This window comes from Aquarana catesbeiana, linkage group LG02, assembly GCF_042186555.1.
Source record: "Aquarana catesbeiana isolate 2022-GZ linkage group LG02, ASM4218655v1, whole genome shotgun sequence".
Lineage (NCBI taxonomy): Eukaryota > Metazoa > Chordata > Amphibia > Anura > Ranidae > Aquarana > Aquarana catesbeiana.
Window position 1 is genome coordinate 353,591,859 of NC_133325.1, and position 13,405 is coordinate 353,605,263.

Sequence of the window (13,405 nt, forward strand, 5' to 3'; positions counted from 1 at the left end):
CAAGTCTCAAAATATCCCCTGACCTCACTCATCCTAACCAGCAAAGGAGGAGATCAGTGTAGATGCACTTTTAAATTGCATTCATATGTAACACAGTTGTCTACTACAGTGAAACTGCAGTAAACTTAGAACTGTCATACAAATCAATCATGTTCATTTATATCTGTAAATGCATTGAGCCTACATGAATTCCACTTCATCAGTGTGCATTTGGGGGACCCATACAATGAACAGTAACTCAGTAAATGCAAACATAGCATTTTACTGAGTTTTAACCATAAGACATTATTTATATTGCTACCAGGTAAGATTATGCAAAATGCACATCAAACGACAAAAAACATGTCATAATGTGTGTTAAAACACACAAAGCAACAAGAGTTTTCACAGTCAAATTTAGCCTAACAATATGTACAGCTACAGAAGTCTCAGTGAACAGCCATACCTATGTATAGTTGCATTTAGGTTATTTTTTATTATTTTAGTAACTTAGTGAATACAACTAATTTGATGGTAAGAAAAAGAGGTTATGTGATCTCCAGGCATGCACTTACTATAGGCTGGGTGGAAGAACTTTAAGACCATTGCTTCACCTTACCAGCATACACGCGGTGACCTTACTGTAGGCAGCTTTTGTGATAGTTGCCTTTAAAAGAGAAGTATGGTCAAAGCTCTCCTGTGACCCAGAATCAGCCAACTGTCACTTTGACATCACAGAGCTGCCCTAGGCTGTGGAAGGATCTTGGCAATAATGTTGGGATCCACCCAGATGCCTGATCGGCAGCTGGCTCAGCCTCTCTGCGCTTGAGCCAATTATTCCCACATCTCTCCCCAGCACAGTGCTCCAGTGAATACTGGAGGGGCAGAGCAGGAAGCGGTGACTGACAGTCACCGCTCTCTGCTCAGAGTGGACCGAGCCCTGAGTGATCATGTGATGCACCGATGCTGCAGCATGTAGGTGAGTATGTATTTTTGTATTTTTAGAATCTCGCACATCTCCTTTAACCTTTTTATAAATAAGCTATTTCACGCTTTGTAACCAGAGAAAATTAGACATTTCGCTGTGAACAGATTAATCTAACCACTTATTTATTTTTTTAGGGAAGCAACACATATGTCTTTCATTCAGTAGTCTCTTGTGGTGCACTTTCTCTGTCTGTTCAAAGAATCAGCAGAGGCTGGCAAATGCATCGACAAAGCATTATTCAGAAAAAAAAATGACATAGGATCCTTGGCCAACCGTTCGTTAATGGGCAACAGCTCTGATTGGGCTAAAAACAAACACTGCTCAAAATAGACAAAACCAAACATTGAAAGTATACATAATGATAGAACAACATACTAACTAAAAAAATGCACATTAAGTCACCTTGATATGGCATGTGTTACTGGTCAGTATTAGCCTACTTGTTTATAGGCAGAAACTGGACAATGTGGCTATGTATGATGCGATCTTATTGAATTAGATATATTAATTTGTGCTGTGTTGTTAACTTGTATAAAACACTGTATGCATTGCTATGCCTGGGTAACGTTATAGGTCATATCCAAAAAGCCTATAATTTGAATGGGTATATTCTACCTTGTACAATGAAATACAAATCAAATTATTGATGTAGTAGCTTAGCCAGTCAAATTTTACGTATTTAGGTATTTCTGGTCCACTAGATAGCCTCTATGAACTCTGTTGATTTATTGCAGTGCTCTGGTATATCGGTTGTTATAGATTCTTGGACTACATGATATTATATGACATTATATACAGTATCTATTCACACGGATACTGTATAGTTTACAGTTTATAGTTCTTTAAGACAGTTTCTATCACTGGTTTCTAAATTTCAACAGCAAGTGAGCATCCTTTCAAACATGTCTAGTGATAAAAATGAAAGGCAGACCTTTTTAGGTAAACCCTCACATAATATAATGTAGTTATTATGGCATTTTTTGGGGTATTGGTTTCTATAGCAGTGACAAATTCCTTAAGAAAAGTAGCACCACAAATTGTTTAATTATTTGTGAGTGTAACAAACGGTACTGCATTGAGATTAAACAGATTAGGACAATGCTTCTAGCAGAATTCAAGACAACTGACAGAAATAGTGTATATATTCAGAATTTTAGGTGTCAATCCATATTGTTTCTGATACTGATAATTCTGGTATCCTTAAAGGAGCTGTAAAGTTAGAAGGTTTTTTTTATCTTAATGCATTCTATGCATTAGCATAAAAAGCCTTCTGTGTGTAGCAGCCCCCAAATACTTATTGGAGCCCCATCTCTATCCAGCAATGCCCATGAGTGTCTGAGCCATCCAAGGATCTCCCTCCTGATTGGCTGACACACAGCAGTGGTGCCATTGTCAATCAAAGTCAGTCAACAAATCAGGAGAGAGAGGGGGCGGGGCTGGTCTGCAGCTCTGTGTCTGAATGGACAAAGGGAACTGTGACTAGGCTCGGGTGCCCCAAAGCAAGCTGCTTGCTGTGGGGGCACTCAACAGGAGGGAGGGGCCAGAAGAGCAACCTGAGAAGAGGAGGATCTGGGCTGCTCTGTGCAAATCCACTGCAACAGAGCAGGTACGTGTTTGTTATTTTTATTGAAAAAAAAACAAGACTTTACAATCACTTTAAGCCTCAGCAGACAATAGCATTCTTAGTTATCCCGTGATCATGCTTACACCAAACATGTGTGCTTGGACCAGCATTTTTATACAATATACATGCTCTCCCTGTGCTTTGGGTACTCCTCTCACACTCCAAATACATGCTAGTAGGTTTTCATGGCTCCTGACTAAATTGACCCTAGTATGAATATGTATGCAAGTTCTTTGAAGGCAGGGACTAATGTGAAGGTACAAAATGTAAAGTACTGTGTACATTTTTGGGACTATATGGGAACCCCATATATGTTGTGAATAAATACAACAAGTATAAGTGTGCATGTATACATAATAATATGTTTAAATAATTCAGTTCATGCAGGCATATTTGACTGCTGTCTAATTTGTATGGTCTGCTGCATCCTCATTTTCCCACGCTGACAACTTAGTAGCTTGTGTTGAGGACATCAGTGTGAGATGCTGCCTAGATCATTCAGAATTCATACACAGGTGCATTTGACCTGCAGATGGCCTCCCTCCAACCTGCATTTGACCTACTTCAAAAGGGCTCTGAATTCCCAGACTTTTGGAAATGTAAAACCTGTCTGATGTGAGCAAAAGCCCATTGAAACACACCCCAACTCAGACGCACACTCTGCTCAATCTAGATACTGGACCAACAATAAAGTCTGCAGACAAGATTTTTCAAGACATCTTTTGACATTGGTAGATTAGTAAGCAAATAAAATTAATAATACACTAGCTTTATTGGGGTGAAAGAATATTTCACAACTGAAGTTATATATCTGCATGGGAAACCAAAATATCTGTCCACTTATCAGAACTGCACTTGTATCTATTGATGCCCATCCACCCATTTCTGGGCTGCCAAAAACCTATAAGAAACAATAGTAATCCAAACAGCTGAGCTTTCAATTCACAAAAAAACCCCATCAGATTCAGCACTCACTGGAAACATCAGACCTGCACTTCTGAAAGTCTAGAAATGTTGGGTTTCAGCCTACTGATCATCAGATTTCCAGGTAATCACCTGTAGTTACAGCTAATACCCTGTGCTGTTCCTTCTCCTCCTAGCTCATTGATCACTCCCAAGCAGCACAGCTAAATAGGATTGCAGCTTCAAAATACCATGGACTTTCCACCTCTCTTCCAGCATATCAGGCAGAAAGCTGATACACAGTCATGGAGTTTTCAACAAAAGTGTAACTCCTATTTAGCTGTGCTGCTATGGAGCTTGAGAGTGATCAAAGAGCTAGGAGGAGGAACAGCACTGGGCAATTACTGTTGCTAAGGCTGATTAACCTAGAGTACTGATGATCAGGAGGCTGTAACACAAACATTTATAGATTTTCAGAAATATGGGTCTGAAATTAATTAATCTGTGGACAATTTATACATTTTATGCGATACCCCTAAAACAAAAGTAACTTACCCTTTTCGTTTGACTGAGAATACTCAAGGCTTTTATCAATCCATGTTGTTTGTATTTTGTTAACGCAGTCATTTTCAGGATCATGCTCTTGATAGTGTCAATCCAGTCTCCCTAAGGGAGGAGCTAGGACATACGTCACCACACATGTATGCCAAGTGTCGGTCATCTTTGATGTGGGCATCATAGAGATTGTGTGTACAAAGCGTTGTTTTGGGCTCTACATTTTCGTACGCATAATTTTAACTTAGGCAATCCTTGAAAATGAATTTATTCAGGGAAGCCTACCCCACCTCCACCTAAGAACTATTACAGCTATTACCTTTTGTACCACCTACCCCTCCCTTTAGATTGTAAGCTCCATGTGCAGGGCCCTCCTATTCCTTCTGTATTGAACTGTATTGTAATTGTACTGTCCACCTTTATATTGTTAAGCGTTGCATAAATTGTTGGCACTTTATAAATCCTGTCTAATAATGATAATAACTAATAAATTCTGGTATTTTATGGTACTGCACTATGGGAAGTGTATTTACTTTTTACATGTACATCTGGGATGTTTAAATGGCCATATATCACTGCTTATGGAGGATTGCGGCAGTTTTTAAAGACGATCCGGGTGCCATCACCTGTGGGATGTTTGCTCTAAAGAAAACCTACATGTAAAGCTGTTTTGACTGCTCTATAATTTGAGGGTCAAAATCTTCTGGTATGCCTCTCTTTACACAAGGGTGGTGTACAGTGGTATGGCTTTAACGTTCACTCTTTGGATCTAGATCTCAGTCACTAAGAAGATTGGAATTCTCACCTGATTTGATCTATTGGAATAGGGACTTCTTTTCACATATGAATTTTCATTTTTTATTTATGCTTATTTAAGTTAAATTACCTATATTATGAATTTTTATGACCACTAATGTAATTAGTATTATTTATTACACTAAGGTATTTCGGTATTTTTACATATATATGTATCTGGCATTGCACGGGCATAATTTCTTTAGAATTTTATTTTATATGTGCTGCACTTTTTTATATATATATATATAAAAATACTTTATATACTGAATATTAAAAACAAAACGATTGACTGACAGCTGGCATGAAAACTCAAGCCTGAAAAAACTAACAACATTTAAAAAGCCATCTAAAACATGTATTTTTATTAAAAGAGAAAAAAATCTGACATTCAGTCAACTTTCAAATTTCATACTAGAAGTACGAAATGGTCTACATGCATGTAATGATGGTATAGATTTGCAAAATTCATGCACAAATAACAGTTTTGAAATGGGCTCACTTACTCATGGATTGCATATTACATCATTTTGTAAGCATTGCACCACAGATACAGCATGTATAAAACATACAGGGCATGCAAAATCTGTACTTCATATAACATTTTCTTTACAACAATTGATTATTACCCATTAACCCCAATAAATTAAAAGGCTGTACAAACCTTGGCTCTTAAACTGATCCGGGCTGGGAAGGTGATGGAGGGGGGAGTTACTTGCTGAAGCAGCATGCTCACTACGAAGCATCTGAGCCGCCCGAGGCCCCATGGAACCGTAATCCGCAAACGATAAAGCAGCCCGTTGGTCACCGGGCGAAGTATAGAAACCATAATCAGGGAGTCCTAGAGACATATTGATCCCATCACTTTGAGTTCTGCATTGTGACTCAGTGCACTCAAAACAAAAGTGTCAAATGACAAACAAACAGGTCGCCAGCCCTTGCCATCCACTCTACTACTCATTACAACATAGAAAAATGTGCAAAATAGCCATTTTAAAAATGCAACAGTGTTATAAACAATTATGGTGTGAACACAGAAATATTTTGACAGCAAAGTAAAAGACAAAAAAGGTGCATTTTTTGTACACTGCTAAAGTTAAAACCACAGTGAGAAAGTATAAAACAGGCAATAGTAAGCATTAATCATTTAGTTATAAACAACTAGCTCAAGTGTGGTTAGTGAAGCTGTTATTTAAGGGGTATCTAAAGACAAATGAATCGCCAAACTACATAGAGTCAATTGTTTTAAAATTCCAGCTTGCCATGAACATGGTTGTAAATTCTATTTTTTTTTATACTTACCTGCTCTGCCCCTTACCTCCTCTTCCGGGGTCCCCCGCCGATGATCTTGGCTCCTTTTCTGTGTCTGTCCCCATAGCAAGCCAAATGCTATGAGGGCAGATGTGCAGGCTCACTCCTGAGCCGGGTTGTGCATGTCTATAGACACACACAGCCTGGCTTGGCCTCATCCCCGCTCTTTGTTCACTGGCTTTGACTGATAGCATCAGGAGCCAATGGCACCCATTGTTTTCAGCAAAGTCTGTGAGACCAGGAAGAGAGGGGGAGAAGACCTGCAGCCAGGCACAGCGTTGGATTAATACAGGAGTAATGTAAAGCAGTAAGTAATGGGGGGGGGGGAACACATTGAAAGTTTTTTTTACCTTAATGCAGAGGGTGTAAAAAAGTAAAAAATCTTTGGACTTTACAACTACTTTAAGACAAAATCAGAAAATTAGGGGCTAATCATATTCTGATCTATATTATTTTAGAAAACACGCATGTAACAGCATTACACACATTACACAAAAGAACATAATGATCAAATGATTTTAGACATATACTAGCGTGTAATTAATACAACGGTTACCTGATAATGGATGCACTCCTCTTAAAGCCGGAACTAAACCCTTCTATCATTTTTAGACAAGGAAGCTGCCATCTTGGCCTCTGATTGATCTTCAACTGCCATTATGTTCAGTTATGATACCAGCCAATTGATTGTTTGACAGTTTGGTTGAGAGCACAAATCAATGTCACAGTTACAGTCTTGGAACGTGTTGGGAATGTAACTGTTTTTTGAAACTGTTAAATCAGTGGGTTTAGTTTAGCTTTAACGGATCAGTCCACTGAAAAGTGATGTTTCAATTTTGGCTAAGATGAAGACAGGCTGAACAACATAGCTGTATTTTAAATTTGTTAGGGACTCTAGCAGCAGATATTCATGGAAACCTCACTATTCTATTCAACAGCTGTAAGAAGCCAGTGGGTGATTTAACCCACCAGCATCTGTTAAAAACACAACATACAGTAACTGTTTTGACTCTTTAGGTTATGCAAAATGCCACAATGATGGCATTTGCATCTTTAGAAGAAGATTTAATTTAGGAATGCATATAAAAGGAGGAAGAATGTTAGGCACCTATGTTGCCCAAACGGGGGCAAGTGCAGACTTGAAGTGACCACACTGCAAAAAATAAACTCTAATAATTAACTTCTGTTATTTTGATCTAATAAATACTCCATTGAAATTTAGGTATTTTCAGAAATCTTGTCAGCAGATATCAAATAGATTGTTCTTTGCAATCTCAGAGGAATACAGAACCACACCCCTCTATGTTATAGAGAAAAGGATAGGGGTAGGTTTTTGTAGTCCTGTCCTTTTTTGATGTCCTAATAAAGTAGGGTGAGTGCTGTAACATTAGGACAGGCAGAGTGTTAGCGGCAGAATCACTAGGTGAAAATAAAGGAAAATGCATGGAAAAAAAAACTAATACAGCCACCATATCTAAAGACTGGTAAGCCATAATATATAAAATGTTTGTTTTTGGGGTTATGCGCTAAAACTCCTATTACTTGTAAAAGCAAAAGAAGAGTGTCCATGATGCCGAATTCCACTTCTATCAGTAGAAACAGTCCCAAAATATCCACTGCCGTTTTGATCTCTGTGGCCCCCTCGTAGCTCTCTAAATGAAGCAGTGTTCAACAGCGCAACCACCAGAAAAGGTGAATATACACTTCTTCTTTAACAAGTAAAAGGAGTTTTTATATTTATTTTTGTAACATGGTTGCTTTAAGAATAAAACAAAATATCTTGCCAGATGCTAGCCCCTAAACAGATTTCACTGGTGGTACAATAAGCAGAAAAAGTGAGAGGAATTTACACAGCACATGTTTTAGCTAAATCCTCCCATTTAAACAGTTGCAGTAGATTGTAGAAATGAATTTTAAGATAAACTGAATAATTCTTTTTTTACTTTGATACAGCTGCAGTGTTTGCGGGATAAGATCTGCAGTTAACCAATTTTTACTTGGTACCCGGAACTGCTCTTTAAGGGCTCATGCACAGGGTCGCAAACCCCCCCCCAAAGAAAACCACACTACATTCCGGCACCTGCCGATCATCGTGGAGAGCCACAGGACAGAGCTCTGTATATGTAAACAATGCAGAGTTCCGTCCTGACAGGTGGGATGTGAGATTTTGTTTCCTTGCAAAACAGGGAATAAAATCCATCACATCCCTTAGTGAAAGCACCACACATAGTAAACAAAAACACTGGTTAGACACACATTTAAGCCTTTGATCGCTCTATCATTAGTACAGTTATAGTACATATTTTTAGCACTGATGACTGTATTAGTGTCATTGGTTCCCACAAAGTGTCAGTTAGTGTCAGATTGTCTGCTGCAATAAAGCAGTCCATCTATAAGTTGCTGATTGCCGCCATTACTAATATAAAAAAATAACAATTCCAGTATATATACACCAGTTTGTAGGGGCTATAACTTTTGCACACACCAAGCAACAACCTAACATTTACTGCCCATTGTAAATGCCTTTTTTTCTTGCTTCTCCAATGACTTACTTAAATGCCTATGGAACAGACCAGAACGCCCCTATCTGCTTTTTGGCTATGGAAATTCCTATAGGGTATTCTGGTAAACTGGTATCTAAACACTTCCAAATAGATTTGAACAACACAGATCAATCTTCAAACGCATTTCAAGTCCTTTAAACCTGATATTTTTTTAAGGAGGATTTCCTGAACCCTGAAACATGTCGGTTATTTTCAGACCTTCACTCTGTGAACTGTTTCTACTCTAAAAGATATTGGACTCTTGGACATTTGTTTCAAGCTATTATTGGTTTTATTTTTTTACAAGTGGATTCTAAGGGCCCTTTCACACGATCGAACCATTCAGGTCCGCCTGTCAGTTTTGACAGCGGACCTGAACGGGCGCTCCATGTTAGCCTATGGAGCGACAGATGTCAGCGGAGATATGTCCGCTGACATCCGACCCGGTCCAATCCGCTAAAAGCAGACGGATGGCCCTACGTCCAGGTCCGTCGCTGGTGGATCGGATCGGGCGAGATCTGATGAAAACGGACATGCTGTCCGTTTTCATCCGATCCCTTCATAGGCGGCAGCGGCGATTGACAAGCCCCTCTCCGCTCAGTGAGCAGAGAGGGACCTGTCATCCGCCGGCTCAGAGGAGATCAACGGAGAGATCTCGCGCTGAGCCGGCGGACCGAGGCCGACTCCGTGGAAGCGGAGTCCGCCTCGTGTGAAAGGGGCCTTAATCTGTGTAACCCCCTTTTCCCAGGGGGCTCCCTGACTTGTGAGAGCTGCTGAAATAGAGCTATTGATTCACCTACTGTACACTTTTTTCTAGTGCCTCTACTCCTCCTTTCCAAGGAAGATAATTAGTAATTGCTTACATTACACCATAACTACACCTTCAGTTTGTAAATTATATTAAAATTTACATTTTATGTAATCCCATTCTGCCTATAATGTGGTATTGTCTTGGCACTAATTATCCATAGAAACATAGAAAGGTGACAGCAGTAAAAGTCCGAGTAGTCCATCGAGTCTGCCACTTTTTTTTTTTTCGTTACCTTTGTTGTCTAACTATAGATCTATGTTTATCCCAAGCATGTTTGAAGCCATTTCCTGTTGACTGTCTCACTACCTCTGCTGGTAATTTATTCCAAGTATCAACTACCCTTTCCATAAAATAATACTTTCCAAGATTAGTTTTGGACTTCCCTCCAGCTAGTTTGAAGTCATGTCCACGTGTTCTTGATTTTGGTTTCATATTGAAAAAAACTGCCACCCTGAACCTTATTCACCACCTTAATATATTTAAAGGATTCAATCATGTCTCCCCTTTCCATTCCCTTCCAAACTGTACATATTAAGTTCCTGAAGTCTCTCTTGATATGTTTTATCCCCCAAACCTTTCACCATTTTGTTACCTGTCTCTGGACTCATTCTATCTTATCAATATTTTTTCTGTAAGTGAGGTCTCCAGAACTAGACACAGTTTTCTAAATTAGGTCTCACTAAAGATTTATATAGCGGTATCAGAACCTCTTTCCTCCTGCTGGTGATCCCTCTTCTAGTGATGCATCCTAGAATTCTATTCACTTTCCCCACTGCCTGGTCACACCGTTTGCTCATTTTGCAATCTGAAATAAGTACCCCCAAATCTTTTTCTTCTGTAGTGCTAACACTGTACCACCAATGTTGTACTCTCTCTGGGGATTCTTTTTCCCTAGGTGCATTATTTTACATTTAGAAATATTGAACTGCAGTCTCCACTGCTTTGACCAATCTTCCAGCAATGCCAAATCATGTTCCATGTTATAGACACCTCCAGGGATATCAACCCTATTACAAACCTTTGTGCCATCAGCAAAAATATATATCTTGCCCTACAACCCTTTAGCTATACCACTTACATACAGATTAACAGGACCCAGTACAAAGCCTTGTGGTACACCACTAGTGACTGGTCTCTGTTCTGCGTAAACCTCATTTACAACTACACTCCGGTCTCTATCCTTTAACCAACTGCATATCCACTGAACCACCCAAGGGTTAAGTCCTAGCTTGTACAACTTTTGTATTCGATCATTATGTGGAACTGTATCAAATGCCTTGCTGAGATCTAGATATGCTATGTCCACAGCACCATCCTGGTCCAAAACATTGGTAATATAATCAAAAAATTCAATCAGATTAGTCTGACATGAACTGCCCTCAGTGAAGCCATGCTGCTTTGGGTCCAGCAAGTTGTGTATTTTTAGGTGATCAATGATCCTTCTTTTCAGGTGCTATTTCCCCAACTGCAATATAGTTTTTCTTGATATAATAGTCTGGAGTTATCTGTATTGTATTCACAATTTAAGGAGATTTAGTGAAACACAGCACATGTACCTGTCAGCTCATAAGCTGGGTAAACAATAGAAGTTTTTTTTTTGTTCAACCCAGCAGGTTGCATGAATAAAACAAAACAACACATACTAACACAAGCGATGTTAGTGCTGCAACATCCCCTGCTGTGCCTTTGTGTTCTGACAGGGGGACTACTCCCTCCCCCAGAACACATTGATTGGATCCTGGTCAGATGCTGGTTTTCAAGCATGCCCATTCAACAGAAGCCGGTCAAGAGGCCAGCATCTGTGTAACAGGCAGCTGTACACACGGGCCGACAGTTGTACAGTTCCTGCCGAACCAACCAGTTTCGAACCATGCGTACAAGGCTTTATAATTGCACACAGTGAAACAACAGTCAGTGATTGTAGGAAGCACACTACTTACTACACTTAAATTTTGCTTTTGAGTTGCTTCCTTTGCTGCCCAAAGGTAAAAGCACTTCTGCCGCATTTAGACCATCAGAGGAGAAACTTCCACTAGTCATGACATATACCAAATTTTAGCGATTCTGCTTCTGAAGAGTCATCAGCAATTGAATCACTCATCTCAATTTGTCAGTTTTGTACACTATATTACATAGTGAACATTGGGCAAGACAGTAAATTCAGAACAGGCTCTTTAGAAAACCAATGAAATATGTGCAATGGCTTGAGATCAAGATTCTTTTACTGTACAGAACATTCAATCCCATCTCTTTTTGGCAAAATAGCATTGAAACCATTTACAGAGCTGTAGTATTGTTTCAGCCACATTTTGGCCAGGTTTTTACATTGCTCTTTGCAACATGTTTTTGGTCTTTAATAAACCAAAACAGAAAAGGTCCTTACAGACCTAAAGAATAGAAATGTTACTGAGAGTGACATAAAAGCCTGTATTTGGCTAAAACACTACTACATTGTCAATGGTTTTATGCAATTTTGCAATAAAATATCTTAATTTTAAAGTTCTTTATTTGAATCTCTCCTGGTCTCACTATGCAGGTCTATAACCAATGGCTTAAAAATTCAGCCACATATTAAAAACATATGCCATCTTCCTGACAGAAGTATAGCTCTTAGAATTTAGTAAGACCACAAAGTGCACAATTTCAAACACAGCTCAAAAGCTGTATGGTTACATTATGAGCAGGAAGCCTCTTTAATGTTATTGTTGTACATTCACAAACTTAAATAACTCTTTAAAGACAGCCCCAGCTAAAATACATTCCCACAAAAAGATCTGCGTACATTTTACTGTTTCTAATATAAGTGTTTCCAACAGAACAGATTCAAAACATTGTGATTTTCCATTGCTACATGAAAAGGAAAACAATTTACTGTGTGCACTGCCTGGCAAACTCAAACAGTGCATGAAAATGTGTCCCAAACACCTGTGTTTCTGCCACCCCCCACACACTTTCATAATTGGTCTGATGCATAAAACAAGTTCAAGCCTGTACAACTGCAGCCCGCGCAAGACAAACGCCATCAACCTCCAAGAAGCTCTAATTCTTTATCCCAGCACAAAATACCAATAACAGCATTTACTAGCCAATCATCAGTACACATATGTGCTTTATTCTCCTTCTTCCTGTGTCTCTTTAATGCTTGTGCGACTTTAGTTTCTCCAGCTTCTAATTAAAGGTCGAGAGATGCCATCTCCGGTGGTAATTCGAGTGAAATAACACTGTCATATGGGAACACTGCACATAGTGAGAATCAAAAGGTGTGGGAAGATGGGCTGAAATTAGGATCTTGCAAAAAAAATCTCTCTTTTTGTTCTTTTGTCTGACTTGTTCTGCTTGTAATTTCCTCTAATTTAATGCATAGACATAAAATAACTATTAAAAGCACCTGAGGTTTTCTTTGCAAGGAATGCCACATTTTAGAAACTTAGGTAGGAAAAACAATAAACCTTGCACAAATACATTTCAATATCAGACCTCAAGATATCACAACTTTAATCCAAAAAATTTAATTTAAAACTATGAAGGAACAAATGGTCCCAATATTCTAATATTTAAAAAAAATAAATAAACATAGGAAAATGTTGCACTAGGAAGTCTTTTCTTTTACAAAAGATTTTATTAAGATTCAATCCAACAGATTGAATTGAGATTAGATCAACAATGAGATGGTTACATTGCATATGAGACATACAAAAACTAGGAAATCTTTTAAGATGTTTAACTGCTTGCCGCTCGCCCACCGTCAAATGATGGAGGGAAGGTGCGGCTCTCGTCCTGGGTTGACGTCATATGACGATGCACCGGAACAGGCATGCAACGCGGCGATAGCAGCCGCCCCATGTTGCTAGGACACAACGCAAACCCGATCTCTGTAAAGACCTGCAGCTCTTTAA

General features: G+C 39.0%; 1 protein-coding gene across 7 annotated transcripts in view; it reads right to left on the minus strand.

Annotated features, from left to right (window-relative positions):
• Positions 1 to 13,405, minus strand: part of MSI2 (musashi RNA binding protein 2) — a 928,554-nt gene that overhangs the window by 60,694 nt on the left and 854,455 nt on the right. For 6 of the 7 annotated variants that reach the window (XM_073614998.1, XM_073614994.1, XM_073614999.1 and 3 more), the window contains one exon: positions 5,509 to 5,685. The exons of the other annotated variant lie outside the window; for it this stretch is intronic. In XM_073614998.1, coding sequence (XP_073471099.1) covers positions 5,509 to 5,685 — 177 coding nt within the window. The remainder of the gene's footprint in view (positions 1 to 5,508; positions 5,686 to 13,405) is intronic. 7 annotated transcript variants of the gene reach the window in all.